The sequence below is a fragment of the Oncorhynchus mykiss genome, chromosome 6 (assembly GCF_013265735.2).
Source record: "Oncorhynchus mykiss isolate Arlee chromosome 6, USDA_OmykA_1.1, whole genome shotgun sequence".
NCBI classification, from domain to species: domain Eukaryota; kingdom Metazoa; phylum Chordata; class Actinopteri; order Salmoniformes; family Salmonidae; genus Oncorhynchus; species Oncorhynchus mykiss.
Genome location: NC_048570.1, coordinates 98,475,582 through 98,491,885, shown reverse-complemented (window position 1 = coordinate 98,491,885; position 16,304 = coordinate 98,475,582). Strand labels below are relative to the sequence as shown.

At 49.0% G+C, this 16,304-nt stretch overlaps 1 protein-coding gene across 3 annotated transcripts in view; it reads right to left on the bottom strand.

The window, feature by feature from the left end:
• Positions 1-3,609: 3,609 nt before the first annotated feature.
• hsd11b2 (hydroxysteroid (11-beta) dehydrogenase 2) overlaps positions 3,610-16,304 on the bottom strand; it is a 51,720-nt gene continuing 39,025 nt past the window's right edge. Inside the window, exons 4-6 of one of the 3 annotated variants that reach the window (XM_036979103.1) lie at positions 11,834-11,971; positions 4,993-5,411; positions 3,610-4,312 (exon numbers count right to left, since the gene is read on the bottom strand). In XM_036979103.1, coding sequence (XP_036834998.1) covers positions 5,023-5,411; positions 11,834-11,971 — 527 coding nt within the window. In that variant the 3' untranslated portion in view covers positions 3,610-4,312; positions 4,993-5,022. 3 annotated transcript variants of the gene reach the window in all.

The following is a 16,304-nucleotide window of genomic DNA, read 5'->3' as shown; positions in this document are numbered from 1 at the left end:
ATGGTCTGTCTGTCTGTCTGCCTGCCTGCCTGTCTGTCTGTCTGCCTGTCTGTCTGTCTGCCTGTCCGTCTGTTTGTCTGTCTGTCTGTCTGTCTGCCTGCCTGTCTGTGTGTGTTGATGTTCTTGTTTATGTAAGTGGCCACACCACAAGAGGCTCCATGAAAAAGCGTGATTCAGTCAAGTGAAGAAACTCTCTGTGGATGTTTGTCCAGCAGCTGTGTGGTCAGATGGATGTCGTAACAAAGACACTATAAACACCAAGCCTCTGTCCTGTCTCAGTTAATCAACGTGAGTTCAAACCAACAGCGTTTTCATCGCTGATCACTCACCAAAACAATCAGTGGTCGCTGTGGTCTGGACACACTCTTTCATCTCTCCCCTCTTCCCTCTCCTCTCCTCTCATCTCCTCCCCTCTCCTCTTTCCTCTCTCATCTCCTCTCCTCCCATCTCCTCTCCCCTTTCTTCTCTCCACTTTCCCATCTCCTCTCCCCCCCTTTCCTCTCTCCCCTCTCCCCTCTCCCTTCTCTCGTCTCCTCTCCTCCCATCTCCTCTCCCCTTTCTTCTCTCCACTCTCCCATCTCCTCTCCCCCCCTCTCATCTCCTCCCCTCTCCCCTTTCCTCTCTCGTCTCCTCTCCTCCCATCTCCTCTCCCCTTTCTTCTCTCCACTCTCCCATCTCCTCTCCCTTCTCTTCTCCTCTCCCCTCTCTCCCCTCTCCCCTTTCCTCTCTCCCCTCTCCCCTCTCCCTTCTCCCCTCTCCCCTCTCCCCTTTCCTCTCTCCCCTCTTCCCTCTCCTCTCCCCTCTCCCCTCTCCTATATTGGTCCCCACTGGCTTCACAGAATCCACAGAATCTCTGACGGTTCTTGGAAGACTGGCATCTAGGAAGTTCTAGGAAGAGGGGACCCAGACCTGGGTCGATGTAGGGGGAGGAGCTCTATAACGTGGGGGTTATTTATTCGAATGGGCATACAGAGTAAACTCATTCTCATGAGTCCCAAATGGCAAACTATTCACTCGTTAGTGGCACCTATTTTCCTATGGGCCCTGGTCAAAAGTAGTGCATTTTATAGGGAAAAGGGTCAAATTTGAGACGTGTACATTTTGCCAAAGTTCTACTTTTTCTTTGAACCTTTATTTAACGAGGCAAGTCAGTTAAGAACAAATTATTAATTTCAATGACGGCCCTAGGGAACAGTGGGTTAATTTGCCTGTTCAGGGGCAGAACAACAGATTTGTACCTTGTCAGCTCGGGGGTTTGAACTTGCAAGCTTCTGGTTACAAGTCCAACGCTCTAACCACTAGGCTACCCTGCCGCCCCTCCAATCTTACTACTAGGCTACGCTGCCGCCCCTCCACTCTAACCACTAGTCTACCCTGCCGCCCCTCCACTCTAACCACTAGACTACCCTGCCGCCCCTCCACTCTAACCCCTAGGCTACCCTGCCGCCCCTCCACTCTAACCACTAGGCTACCCTGCCGTCCCTCCACTCTAACCACTAGGCTACCCTGCCGCCCCTTCACTCTAACCACTAGGCTACCCTGCCGCCCCTCCACTCTAACCACTAGGCTACGCTGCCGCCCCTCCACTCTAACCACTAGGCTACCCTGCCGCCCCTCCACTCTAACCACTAGGCTACCCTGCCGCCCCTTCACTCTAACCACTAGACTACCTGCCGCCCCTCCACTCTAACCACTAGGCTACGCTGCCGCCCCTCCACTCTAACCACTAGGCTACCCTGCCGCCCCTCCACTCTAACCACTAGGCTACCCTGCCGCCCCTCCACTCTAACCACTAGGCTACGCTGCCGCCCCTCCACTCTAACCACTAGGCTACCCTGCCGCCCCTCCACTCTAACCACTAGGCTACCCTGCCGCCCCTCCACTCTAACCACTAGGCTACCCTGCCGCCCCTCCACTCTAACCACTAGGCTACCCTGCCGCCCCTCCACTCTAACCACTAGGCTACCCTGCCGCCCCTGCTGAGCGAAGCAAAGTAGGGTCAAACCATTCCCTCCCAACCTCGCCCCCGATCTTTCTCCAGTTATACAATGTTATGAGGCTTAATTAAGTGAACTCAGTTATGGAATTAGCACACCATGCTCCAAATACTAACTGACAGATTAGAAATGGGTGGTTAGGTTTGAGTATAAAGGTCAAAGATGGGCTCCTGGCATGTCAACAAACTGTCCCACCACTCCAGGACAGAAGGAGAGCTGTGTTTGGTGTTGGCTCCTCTCTCCTATCCTCCCTCTCTCCTCTCCTCCCTCTCCCCTCTCTCTTCTCCCATCTCTCTCTCATCTGTCCTCTCCCATGCCCTCTCCTCTCCTCTCCTCTCCTATCCTCCCTCTCTCCTCTCCTCTCCTCTCCTCTCCTCTCCTCTCCTCTCCTGTCCTCTCCTATCCTCCCTCTCTCCTCTCCTCTCCTCTCCTCTCCTCCCTCTCCCCTCTCCTCTCCTCTCCTCCCTCTCCCCTCTCTCTTCTCCCATCTCTCTCTCATCTGTCCTCTCCCATGCCCTCTCCTCTCCTCTCCTCTCCTATCCTCCCTCTCTCCTCTCCTCTCCTCTCCTCTCCTCTCCTCTCCTCTCCTGTCCTCTCCTATCCTCCCTCTCTCCTCTCCTCTCCTCTCCTCTCCTCCCTCTCCCCTCTCCTCTCCTCTCCTCCCTCTCCCCTCTCTCTTCTCCCATCTCTCTCTCCTCCCTCTCCCATCTCTTTCTCCTCTCTCCCATGCCCTCTCTTCTCCTCTCTCCTCTGATTGCTGAGGCAAGAGATAACAAAAAGATTTTTAAAAAGTCAACTTTTAATATTACCAAAGTTAGGTGAACAAATGAGTGAAAAAAATAAAAAAATGTAACAATATTTGTAAGAATATTTGTTATAGTAAAATTCACAGTTTTCAGTGATTCATGAAATGAAACTGGCATAGCTACTCTGATTGAAGAAGAACATTCAGTGGAGTGAAAAATACAACACGAAGAAATGAACAACGACGAAATGTTCGAATTAAAAATAACATCAGCAAATATACCAGGCTGCAATTGAAATGTTTTTTTATAATTGAATTCAGGTGCTCCATGGGGATGTGACAGAATGGTGTATTTACAGAGCTCTGTGGTGCCAGTCGTGTTGGTGCCAGCCGTGTTGGTGCCAGCCGTGTTGGTGCCATCGTGTTGGTGCCATCGTGTTAGTGCCAGCCATGTTGGTGCCAGCCGTGTTGGTGCCAACCGTGTTGGTGCCATTCGTGTTGGTGCCAGCCGTGTTGGTGTCTGCCGTGTTGGTGCCAGCCGTGTTGGTGCCAGCCGTGTTGGTGCCAGCCGTGTTGGTGCCATTCATGTTGGTGCCAGCCGTGTTGGTGCCATCGTGTTGGTGCCAGCCGTGTTGGTGCCAGCCGTGTTGGTGCCATCGTGTTGGTGCCATCGTGTTGGTGCCAGCCATGTTGGTGCCAGACGTGTTGGTGCCATCGTGTTGGTGCCATCGTGTTGGTGCCATTGTGTTGGCGCCAGCCGTGTTGGTGCCAGCCGTGTTGCTGCCAGCCGTGTTGGTGCCATCGTGTTGGTGCCAGACGTGTTGGTGCCATCGTGTTGGTGCCAGACGTGTTGGTGCCATCGTGTCAGTGCCAGCCATGTTGGTGCCAGCCGTGTTGGTGCCAACCGTGTTGGTGCCATTCGTGTTGGTGCCAGCCGTGTTGGTGTCTGCCGTGTTGGTGCCAGCCGTGTTGGTGCCAGCCGTGTTGGTGCCAGCCGTGTTGGTGCCATTCATGTTGGTGCCAGCCGTGTTGGTGCCATCGTGTTGGTGCCAGCCGTGTTGGTGCCAGCCGTGTTGGTGCCATCGTGTTGGTGCCATCGTGTTGGTGCCAGCCATGTTGGTGCCAGACGTGTTGGTGCCATCGTGTTGGTGCCATCGTGTTGGTGCCATTGTGTTGGCGCCAGCCGTGTTGGTGCCAGCCGTGTTGCTGCCAGCCGTGTTGGTGCCATCGTGTTGGTGCCATCGTGTTGGTGCCAGACGTGTTGGTGCCATCGTGTTGGTGCCAGACGTGTTGGTGCCATCGTGTTGGTGCCAGCCGTGTTGGTGCCAGCCGTGTTGGTGCCATCGTGTTGGTGCCATCGTGTTGGTGCCATCGTGTTGGTGCCAGACGTGTTGGTGCCAGACGTGTTGGTGCCAGACGTGTTGGTGACAGACGTGTTGGTGCCAGCTGTGTTGGTGTCTGCCGTGTTGGTGCCAGACGTGTTGGTGCCAGACATGTTGGTGCCAGACGTGTTGGTGCCAGCTGTGTTGGTGTCTGCCGTGTTGGTGCCAGCTATGTTGGTGTCTGCCGTCTACCGGGAGGGAAAGCCACTCAAATACTCATCTTCAATGACCCCTTCAATGTGAACACCAATATAATGAGCCCTTCAATATGAACACCAATATAATGAGCTCTTCAATATGAACACCAATATAATGAGCTCTTCAATATGAACACCAATATAATGAGCCCTTCAATATGAACACCAATATAATGAGCTCTTCAATATGAACACCAATATAATGAGCCCTTCAATGTGAACACCAATATAATGAGCCCTTCAATATGAACACCAATATAATGAGCCCTTCAATATGAACACCAATATAATGAGCCCTTCAATATGAACACCAATATAATGAGCCCTTCAATATGAACACCAATATAATGAGCCCTTCAAAATGAACACCAATATAATGAGCCCTTCAATATGAACACCAATATAATGAGCCCTTCAATGTGAACACCAATATAATGAGCCCTTCAATATGAACACCAATATAATGAGCCCTTCAATATGAACACCAATATAATGAGCCCTTCAATATGAACACCAATATAATGAGCCCTTCAATATGAACACCAATATAATGAGCCCTTCAATATGAACACCAACGCAAAAACCACAATATTCAAACGAAAATGGACAACAACACGATGTGCGTGTTGTACCTGACGTAAGTGGGTCCTACAGCTTCCACTTTTTTTTACCTTAAAAAAACAAACACACATCTCGTTGTTTTACTTCTTTATCTTCTCCACGTTGTTGTTGATGTTGTTGTTGTTGTTGTTCTCTTTCCTCAGCGCTCGTGGGATGATCTTCTTCTGGACAAATAGTCTCTGGAGGAACTTGTCTGAGAGACTCAGAGGGAAATAACTATAAACGAAGTTCATGAGGCCCACGCCGGGCCCAGCGTAGTATCGGACCAGGGGCCTGGGGGAGAGCAGCGCCTCGCTGATGGTGTTGATGACTGGTGACAGGTCCTCGTTAGCCGACTGGGCGAAGTGTTGGAAGAGCTCCTTGGTCTCGTGCGTGTAGTCTTCCCCGTACTCCTCCAGCAGGCCTGTGGACAGGTTGTGGATCAGGCTCTTGTACTGATTCTCCCAGTACTCCTGGTTACCGGACTGACCTGGGTTCAGAGGATATAGAGGGTTTGAGTTAACAGGGAGTTTCCTTTACACCGTAGGTTCTCTATCTTATTCCAGTACTCCTGGTTAATGGACTGACCTGGGATCAGAGGATATAGAGGGTTTGAGTTAACAGGGAGTTTCCTTTACACCGTAGGTTCTCTATCTTATTCCAGTACTCCTGGTTAATGGACTGACCTGGGATCAGAGGATATAGAGGGTTTGAGTTAACAGGGAGTTTCCTTTACACCGTAGGTTCTCTACCTTATTCCAGTACTCCTGGTTAATGGACTGACCTGGGATCAGAGGATATAGAGGGTTTGAGTTAACAGGGAGTTTCCTTTACACCGTAGGTTCTCTATCTTATTCCAGTACTCCTGGTTAATGGACTGACCTGGGATCAGAGGATATAGAGGGTTTGAGTTAACAGGGAGTTTCCTTTACACCGTAGGTTCTCTACCTTATTCCAGTACTCCTGGTTAATGGACTGACCTGGGATCAGAGGATATAGAGGGTTTGAGTTAACAGGGAGTTTCCTTTACACCGTAGGTTCTCTACCTTATTCCAGTACTCCTGGTTAATGGACTGACCTGGGATCAGAGGATATAGAGGGTTTGAGTTAACAAGGAGTTTCCTTTACACCGTAGGTTCTCTAACTTATTCCAGTACTCCTGGTTAATGGACTGACCTGGGATCAGAGGATATAGAGGGTTTGAGTTAACAGGGAGTTTCCTTTACACCGTAGGTTCTCTATCTTATTCCAGTACTCCTGGTTAATGGATTGACCTGGGATCAGAGGATATAGAGGGTTTGAGTTAACAAGGAGTTTCCTTTACACCGTAGGTTCTCTATCTTATTCCAGTACTCCTGGTTAATGGACTGACCTGGGATCAGAGGATATAGAGGGTTTGAGTTAACAGGGAGTTTCCTTTACACCGTAGGTTCTCTACCTTATTCCAGTACTCCTGGTTAATGGACTGACCTGGGATCAGAGGATATAGAGGGTTTGAGTTAACAGGGAGTTTCCTTTACACCGTAGGTTCTCTACCTTATTCCAGTACTCCTGGTTAATGGACTGACCTGGGATCAGAGGATATAGAGGGTTTGAGTTAACAAGGAGTTTCCTTTACACCGTAGGTTCTCTAACTTATTCCAGTACTCCTGGTTAATGGACTGACCTGGGATCAGAGGATATAGAGGGTTTGAGTTAACAGGGAGTTTCCTTTACACCGTAGGTTCTCTATCTTATTCCAGTACTCCTGGTTAATGGACTGACCTGGGATCAGAGGATATAGAGGGTTTGAGTTAACAAGGAGTTTCCTTTACACCGTAGGTTCTCTATCTTATTCCAGTACTCCTGGTTAATGGACTGACCTGGGATCAGAGGATATAGAGGGTTTGAGTTAACAAGGAGTTTCCTTTACACCGTAGGTTCTCTATCTTATTCCAGTACTCCTGGTTAATGGACTGACCTGGGATCAGAGGATATAGAGGGTTTGAGTTAACAGGGAGTTTCCTTTACACCGTAGGTTCTCTACCTTATTCCAGTACTCCTGGTTAATGGACTGACCTGGGATCAGAGGATATAGAGGGTTTGAGTTAACAGGGAGTTTCCTTTACACCGTAGGTTCTCTATCTTATTCCAGTACTCCTGGTTAATGGACTGACCGGTGATCAGAATATATAAAGGACTGAGTTAGTTTAAATTTAGAGCATGATTTAATATGTAGGTAAGAGCAATACATCATATTTGCCTCTAATAACATGCTAATAAGGTGCTAATAACATGCTAATAAGGCGCTAATAACATGCTAATAAGGTGCTAATAAGGTGCTAATAAATGGCTTATATGGTGCTAATAACATGCTAATGAGACACAAATAAGGTGCTAATAACATGCTAATAGGGTGCTAATAACATGCTAATAATGTGCCAATAACATGCTAATAAGGTGCTAATAACATGCTAATAACATGCTAATAATGTGCTAATAACATGCTAATAAGGTGCTAATAACATGCTAATAAGGTGCTCATCTAGTTCCACACATGGTGAGCCAATCAGAAGAGACAGATTGAGGTACACCATGTGGTCACTCTACAATAAACGGGATGTAAATTACACACTATTATATCATCGTTGCTGCTATTAGCATGAAATGATGTTTGTAACATGTAAAAACAAATGTTTGTCTTGGTTCACAAATGGTAATCGGCATACCATTACCATCGGAGAGTATAAAAAAAGATTTACACTGTTACAACCAATCAACATCACATGTGACAGCTGCACTTCCTGTGTGGCTCTGTAGAGATATCTATCTATCCCAGGGTCTAACACCACCAGATATATCTACACAGACTATATACAGGTCTGTGTTGTTCTGTAGAGATATCTATCTATCTATCCCAGGGTCTAACACCACCAGATATATCTACACAGACTATATACAGGTCTGTGTTGTTCTGTAGAGATATCTATCTATCTATCCCAGGGTCTAATACCACCAGATATATCTACACAGACTATATACAGGTCTGTGTTGTTCTGTAGAGATATCTATCTATCCCAGGGTCTAACACCACCAGATATATCTACACAGACTATATACAGGTCTGTGTTGTTCTGTAGAGATATCTATCTATCCCAGGGTCTAACACCACCAGATATATCTACACAGACTATATACAGGTCTGTGGTGTTCTGTAGAGATATCTATCTATCTATCCCAGGGTCTAATACCACCAGATATATCTACACAGACTATATACAGGTCTGTGTTGTTCTGTAGAGATATCTATCTATCCCAGGGTCTAACACCACCAGATATATCTACACAGACTATATACAGGTCTGTGTTGTTCTGTAGAGATATCTATCTATCTATCCCAGGGTCTAATACCACCAGATATATCTACACAGACTATATACAGGTCTGTGTGGCTCTGTAGAGATATCTATCTATCCCAGGGTCTAACACCACCAGATATATCTACACAGACTATATACAGGTCTGTGTTGTTCTGTAGAGATATCTATCTATCCCAGGGTCTAACACCACCAGATATATCTACACAGACTATATACAGGTCTGTGTTGTTCTGTAGAGATATCTATCTATCCCAGGGTCTAATACCACTAGATATATCTACACAGACTATATACAGGTCTGTGTGGCTCTGTATAGATATATATCTATCTATCCCAGGGTCTAACACCACCAGATATATCTACACAGACTATATACAGGTCTGTGTTGTTCTGTAGAGATATCTATCTATCTATCCCAGGGTCTAACACCACCAGATATATCTACACAGACTATATACAGGTCTGTGTTGTTCTGTAGAGATATCTATCTATCTATCCCAGGGTCTAACACCACCAGATATATCTACACAGACTATATACAGGTCTGTGTGGCTCTTTAGAGATATCTATCTATCTATCCCAGGGTCTAATCCCACCAGATATATCTACACACTATATACAGGTCTGTGTGGCTCTGTAGAGATATCTATCTATCCCAGGGTCTAATACCACCAGATATATCTACACAGACTATATACAGGTCTGTGTTGTTCTGTAGAGATATATATCTATCCCAGGGTCTAACACCACCAGATATATCTACACAGACTATATACAGGTCTGTGTTGTTCTGTAGAGATATCTATCTATCCCAGGGTCTAACACCACCAGATATATATACACAGACTATATACAGGTCTGTGTTGTTCTGTAGAGATATCTATCTATCCCAGGGTCTAACACCACCAGATATATCTACACAGACTATATACAGGTATGTGTGGCTCTGTAGAGATATCTATCTATCCCAGGGTCTAACACCACCAGATATATCTACACAGACTATATACAGGTCTGTGTTGTTCTGTAGAGATATCTATCTATCTATCCCAGGGTCTAACACCACCAGATATATCTACACAGACTATATACAGGTCTGTGTTGTTCTGTAGAGATATCTATCTATCCCAGGGTCTAACACCACCAGATATATCTACACAGACTATATACAGGTCTGTGTGGCTCTGTAGAGATATCTATCTATCTATCCCAGGGTCTAACACCACCAGATATATCTACACAGACTATATACAGGTCTGTGTTGCTCTGTAGAGATATCTATCTATCCCAGGGTCTAACACCACCAGATATATCTACACAGACTATATACAGGTCTGTGTTGTTCTGTAGAGATATCTATCTATCCCAGGGTCTAACACCACCAGATATATCTACACAGACTATATACAGGTCTGTGTTGCTCTGTAGAGATATCTATCTATCTATCCCAGGGTCTAACACCACCAGACATATCTACACAGACTATATACAGGTCTGTGTGGCTCTGTAGAGATATCTATCTATCTATCCCAGGGTCTAATACCACCAGATATATCTACACACTATATACAGGTCTGTGTGGCTCTGTAGAGATATCTATCTATCCCAGGGTCTAATACCACCAGATATATCTACACAGACTATATACAGGTCTGTGTTGTTCTGTAGAGATATCTATCTATCCCAGGGTCTAATACCACCAGATATATATACACAGACTATATACAGGTCTGTGTTGCTCTGTAGAGATATCTATCTATCCCAGGGTCTAACACCACCAGATATATCTACACAGACTATATACAGGTCTGTGTTGTTCTGTAGAGATATCTATCTATCCCAGGGTCTAACACCACCAGATATATCTACACAGACTATATACAGGTCTGCGTTGTTCTGTAGAGATATCTATCTATCCCAGGGTCTAACACCACCAGATATATCTACACAGACTATATACAGGTCTGTGTTGTTCTGTAGAGATATCTATCTATCCCAGGGTCTAACACCACCAGATATATCTACACAGACTATATACAGGTCTGTGTTGCTCTGTAGAGATATCTATCTATCCCAGGGTCTAACACCACCAGACATATCTACACAGACTATATACAGGTCTGTGTGGCTCTGTAGAGATATCTATCTATCTATCCCAGGGTCTAATACCACCAGATATATCTACACAGACTATATACAGGTCTGTGTTGTTCTGTAGAGATATATATCTATCCCAGGATCTAATACCACAAGATATATCTACACAGACTATATACAGGTCTGTGTTGTTCTGTAGAGATATCTATCTATCTATCCCAGGGTCTAACACCACCAGATATATCTACACAGACTATATACAGGTCTGTGTTGTTCTGTAGAGATATCTATCTATCCCAGGGTCTAACACCACCAGATATATCTACACAGACTATATACAGGTCTGTGTTGTTCTGTAGAGATATCTATCTATCCCAGGGTCTAATACCACCAGATATATCTACACAGACTATATACAGGTCTCTGGTTTCCATAGTACTCTAGAGGTCAGAGTGTGAACCACTCCGTATTCAGGAAACCGCTGCCAGACAGCTAGTTGTACTCGAATGAGATCAGAGGCCGGTATCCACGACAACACACAGCTACAGTAAATAAAGATCAAACATCAGCGGAATCAAACTGCATGTTTCAAATCTTAACTGCCCAAAAAGGGCCGTTATTTCATGTTCATATTCTAGATCTTTTAAAGCGCTCGTCTCCCTTCGTTTCCACTCCTCTAGTCCCCATCCTGTCTAGCATCTCTCTGGCGTTAGTCCCCATCCCATCTAGCATCTCTCTGGCGTTAGTCCCCATCCCATCTAGCATCTCTCTGGCGTTAGTCCCCATCCCATCTAGCATCTCTCTGGCGTTAGTCCCCATCCTCTCTAGCATCTCTCTGGCGTTAGTCCCCATCCCATCTAGCATCTCTCTGGCATTAGTCCCCATCCCATCTAGCATCTCTCTGGCGTTAGTCCCCATCCTCTCTAGCATCTCTCTGGCGTTAGTCCCCATCCCATCTAGCATCTCTCTGGCGTTAGTCCCCATCCCATCTAGCATCTCTCTGGCGTTAGTCCCCATCCCATCTAGCATCTCTCTGGCGTTAGTCCCCATCCCATCTAGCATCTCTCTGGCGTTAGTCCCCATCCCATCTAGCATCTCTCTGGCGTTAGTCCCCATCCCATCTAGCATCTCTCTGGCGTTAGTCCCCATCCCATCTAGCATCTCTCTGGCATTAGTCCCCATCCCATGTGTTGGATGTGACAACTTTTGCATATTCCCCTGCCACTGTGTGTTACACCCAAACCCTTCCCCCTGCTCCCCCAGGTTCCCCTCACCTATCTAGTATGAGAAGAGTAGAATGGTGGATGCAAGAACCCTGACCCCTGACCCCTAACTTCTGACCTCTAACCTTTAACCCTTACCTGTCTTGTATGAGGACGGTAGTATGATGGACACTTTGATCCCACAGTGTTCCAGCTATAACCCTAACCCCTAACCTCTGACCTCTGACCCTCACCTGTCTTGTATGAGGATGGCAGTATGGTGGACACTTTGACCCCCCAGGGTTCCATTTCGTGGCGCAGTGTGTTGATGAACAGGTTGAGAGCTGCCTTGGAGGCTCCGTACGCTGCTAGACAGGGGAACGGCTGCTCTCCTGGAGGGACACAGAGGGAGAGAGAGAGAGAGAGATACAGAGATAGACAGAGAGATAGAGAGACAGAGAGAGAGAGAGAGACAGAGAGAGAGCGACAGAGAGACAGAGAGAGACATACAGAGATACAGAGAGAGACAGACAGAGATACAGAGAGACAGAGAGAGAGAGAGACAGAGAGAAAGAGACAGAGAGAGGGAGACAGAGCGAGACAGGGAGAGACAGAGGGAGACAGAGACAGAGAGAGACAGAGAGAGACAGAGAGAGAAAGAGAGAGAGAGAAAGAGACAGAGAGAGGGAGACAGAGCGAGACAGGGAGAGACAGAGGGAGACAGAGACAGAGAGAGACAGAGGGAGACAGAGAGAGACAGAGAGAGAGAAAGAGACAGAGAGAGAGAAAGAGAGACAGAGAGAGAGATATAGAGACAGAGAGAGAGAGAGACAGAGAGAGAGCGACAGAGAGACAGAGAGAGACAGACAGAGATACAGAGAGACAGAGAGAGAGAGAGAGAGAGAGAGACAGAGAGAGAGAGAGAGAGAAAGAGACAGAGAGAGGGAGACAGAGCGAGACAGGGAGAGACAGAGGGAGACAGAGAGAGACAGAGAGAGACAGAGAGACCACAACGTCAGTATTTAATATATCTAAATAGATAATTGTTTCAGAGGGTTGAAGGGACGTGTTTATCCTACATGTTAACTATTTCCTCGAGTCATATCACGTTTTATTATCTTAAAAGTACTGATAAAATGTAAGTTACGCACTTTGCCCTTCGATTAATGCTTATTTTATATGGACAACATTAAAAGACGTCAGTAAAGATAAGAAAAGAACACTGGTTCATACATATGGAGGAGGAGGTGGAGGAGGTGGAGGAGGAGGTGGAGGAGAAGGAGAAGGAGGAGGTGGAGCAGGAGGAGGAGGAGGAGGAGGAGGTGGAGGAGGAGGTGGAGGAGGAGGAGAAGATGGAGGGGGAGGAGGAGGAGGTGGTGGAGTAGGTGGAGGAGGTGGAGGAGGAGGTGGTGGAGGAGGTGGAGGAGGTGGAGGAGGTGGAGGAGGAGGTGGTGGAGGAGGTGAAGGAGGAGGAGGTGGAGGTGGAGGAGGAGGTGGAGGTGGAGGTGGAGGAGGTGGTGGAGGAGGAGGTGGAGGAAGTGGAGGTGGAGGAGGAGGAGGAGGAAGTGGAGGTGGAGGAGGTGGAGGAGGAGGAGGTGGTGGAGGAGGTGGAGGAGGTGGAGGAAGTGGAGGTGGAGGAAGTGGAGGTGGAGGAGGAAGTGGTGGAGGAGGAAGTGGAGGAAGTGGAGGTGGACGAGGAGGTGGACGAGGAGGAAGTGGAGGTGGAGGAGGAGGTGGAGGAGGAGGTGGAGGAAGTGGAGGTGGAGGAGGAGGTGGTGGAGGAGGAGGTGGAGGAAGTGGAGGTGGAGGAGGGGGTGGAAGAAGTGGAGGTGGAGGAGGAGGTGGAGGAGGGGGTGGAGGAAGTGGAGGTGGAGGAGGAGGTGGAGGAGGAGGTGGTGGAGGAGGAGGTGGAGGAGGAGGTGGTGGAGGAGGTGAAGGAGGAGGAGGTGGAGGAGGAGGTGGAGGAGGAGGTGGAGGTGGAGGTGGAGGAGGTGGTGGAGGAGGAGGTGGAGGAAGTGGAGGTGGAGGAGGAGGTGGAAGAAGTGGAGGTGGAGGAGGAGGTGGAGGTGGAGGAGGAGGTGGTGGAGGAGGTGAAGGAGGAGGAGGTGGAGGAGGAGGTGGAGGAGGAGGTGGAGGTGGAGGTGGAGGAGGTGGTGGAGGAGGAGGTGGAGGAAGTGGAGGTGGAGGAGGAGGTGGAAGAAGTGGAGGTGGAGGAGGAGGTGGAGGAAGTGGAGGTGGAGGAGGTGGAGGAGGAGGAGGTGGTGGAGGAGGTGGAGGAAGTGGAGGAGGAGGTGGAGGAAGTGGAGGTGGAGGAGGAAGTGGTGGAGGAGGAAGTGGAGGAAGTGGAGGTGGACGAGGAGGTGGACGAGGAGGAAGTGGAGGTGGAGGAGGAGGTGGAGGAAGTGGAGGTGGAGGAGGAGGTGGTGGAGGAGGTGGTGGTGGAGGTGGAGGAAGTGGAGGAGGAGGAGGAGGTGGAGGAGGAGGTGGAGGAAGTGGAGGTGGAGGAGGAGGAGGTGGTGGAGGAGGAGGTGGAGGAAGTGGAGTTGGAGGAGGAGGTGGAGGTGGAGGAGGTGGAGGAGGTGGAAGAAGAGGTGGAGGTGGAGGTGGTGGAGGTGGTGGAGGATGTGGAGGAGGAGGTGGAGGTGGTGGAGGTGGTGGAGGAGGAGGTGGAGGAGGTGGAAGAAGAGGTGGAGGTGGAGGTGGTGGAGGTGGTGGAGGAGGTGGAGGAGGAGGTGGAGGTGGTGGAGGTGGTGGAGGTGGAGGAGGTGGAGGAGGTGGAAGAAAAGGAGAGGGGGAGGAGGAGGTGGAGGTGGAGGAAGAGGATAGTATTGAAACAGCTCTGATTGGTTGGTATAAGGATGGTAGTATTGAGACAGCTCTGATTGGTTGCTATTGGGATGGTATTATTGACACAGCTCTGATTGGTTGCTATAGGGATGGTAGTATTGAGACAGCTCTGATTAGTTGCTATTGGGATGGTATTATTGACACAGCTCTGATTGGTTGCTATAGGGATGGTAGTATTGAGACAGCTCTGATTAGTTGCTATTGGGATGGTATTATTGACACAGCTCTGATTGGTTGCTATTGGGATGGTATTATTGACACAGCTCTGATTGGTGGCATCACAGGACTTTTTGGGTGATGTCATGTAGCAGTTGGGGTTGAGAGCCCTGCCCTGCAGGATAGTATCTCTCCAGGAACAGGGTTGGAGAGCCCTGCCCTACAGGATAGTATCTCTCCAGGAACAGGGTTGGAGAGCCCTGCCCTACAGGATAGTATCTCTCCAGGAACAGGGTTGGAGAGCCCTGCCCTACAGGACAGTATCTCTCCAGGAACAGGGTTGGAGAGCTCTGTCCTACAGGACAGTATCTCTCCAGGAACAGAGTTGGAGAGCCCTGCCCTACAGGACAGTATCTCTCCAGGAACAGGGTTGGAGAGCCCTGCCCTACAGGACAGTATCTCTCCAGGAATAGCATTGGAGAGCCCTGCCCTACAGGACAGTATCTCTCCAGGAACAGAGTTGGAGAGCCCTGCCCTACAGGACAGTATCTCTCCAGGAACAGGGTTGGAGAGCCCTGCCCTACGGGACAGTATCTCTCCAGGAACAGGGTTGGAGAGCCCTGCCCTACAGGACAGAATCTCTCCAGGAACAGAGTTGGAGAGCCCTGCCCTACAGGACAGTATCTCTCCAGGAATAGCATTGGAGAGCCCTGCCCTACAGGACAGAATCTCTCCAGGAACAGGGTTGGAGAGCCCTGCCCTACAGGACAGTATCTCTCCAGGAACAGGGTTGGAGAGCCCTGCCCTACGGGACAGTATCTCTCCAGGAACAGGGTTGGAGAGCCCTGCCCTACAAGACAGTATCTCTCCAGGAACAGAGTTGGAGAGCCCTGCCCTACAGGACAGTATCTCTCCAGGAACAGGGTTGGAGAGCCCTGCCCTACAGGACAGTATCTCTCCAGGAACAGGGTTGGAGAGCCCTGGTGTAGGGATACTCTCCAGGAACAGGGTTGGAGAGCCCTGGTGTAGGGATACTCTCCAGGAACAGGGTTGGAGAGCCCTGCCCTACAGGACAGGATCTTGTTAGCACTATTATTTAGCTTCGCGTTTAGTTTGGTATTTTGTTGTTTTAGTTCGGTGATCATTTAATAAAGGAAGGAAAATGTACACCCATCACGCTGGACCATGGTCCACTCACAACTGGTTTACGCCCCTGAACGCTGCACCATGGTCCACTCACAACTGGTTTACGCCCCTGAACGCTGCACCATGGTCCACTCACAACTGATTTACGCCCCTGAACGCTGCACCATGGTCCACTCACAACTGGTTTACTCCCCTGAACGCTGCACCATGGTCCACTCACAACTGGTTTACGCCCCTGAACGCTGCACCATGGTCCACTCACAACTGGTTTACGCCCCTGAACGCTGCACCATGGTCCACTCACAACTGGTTTACTCCCCTGAACGCTGCACCATGGTCCACTCACAACTGGTTTACGCCCCTGAACGCTGCACCATGGTCCACTCACAACTGGTTTACGCCCCTGAACGCTGCACCATGGTCCACTCACAACTGGTTTACGCCCCTGAACGCTGCACCATGGTCCACTCACAACTGGTTTACGCCCCTGAACGCTGCACCATGGTCCACTCACAACTGGTTTACTCCCCTGAACGCTGCACCATGGTCCACTCACAACTGGTTTACTCCCCTGAA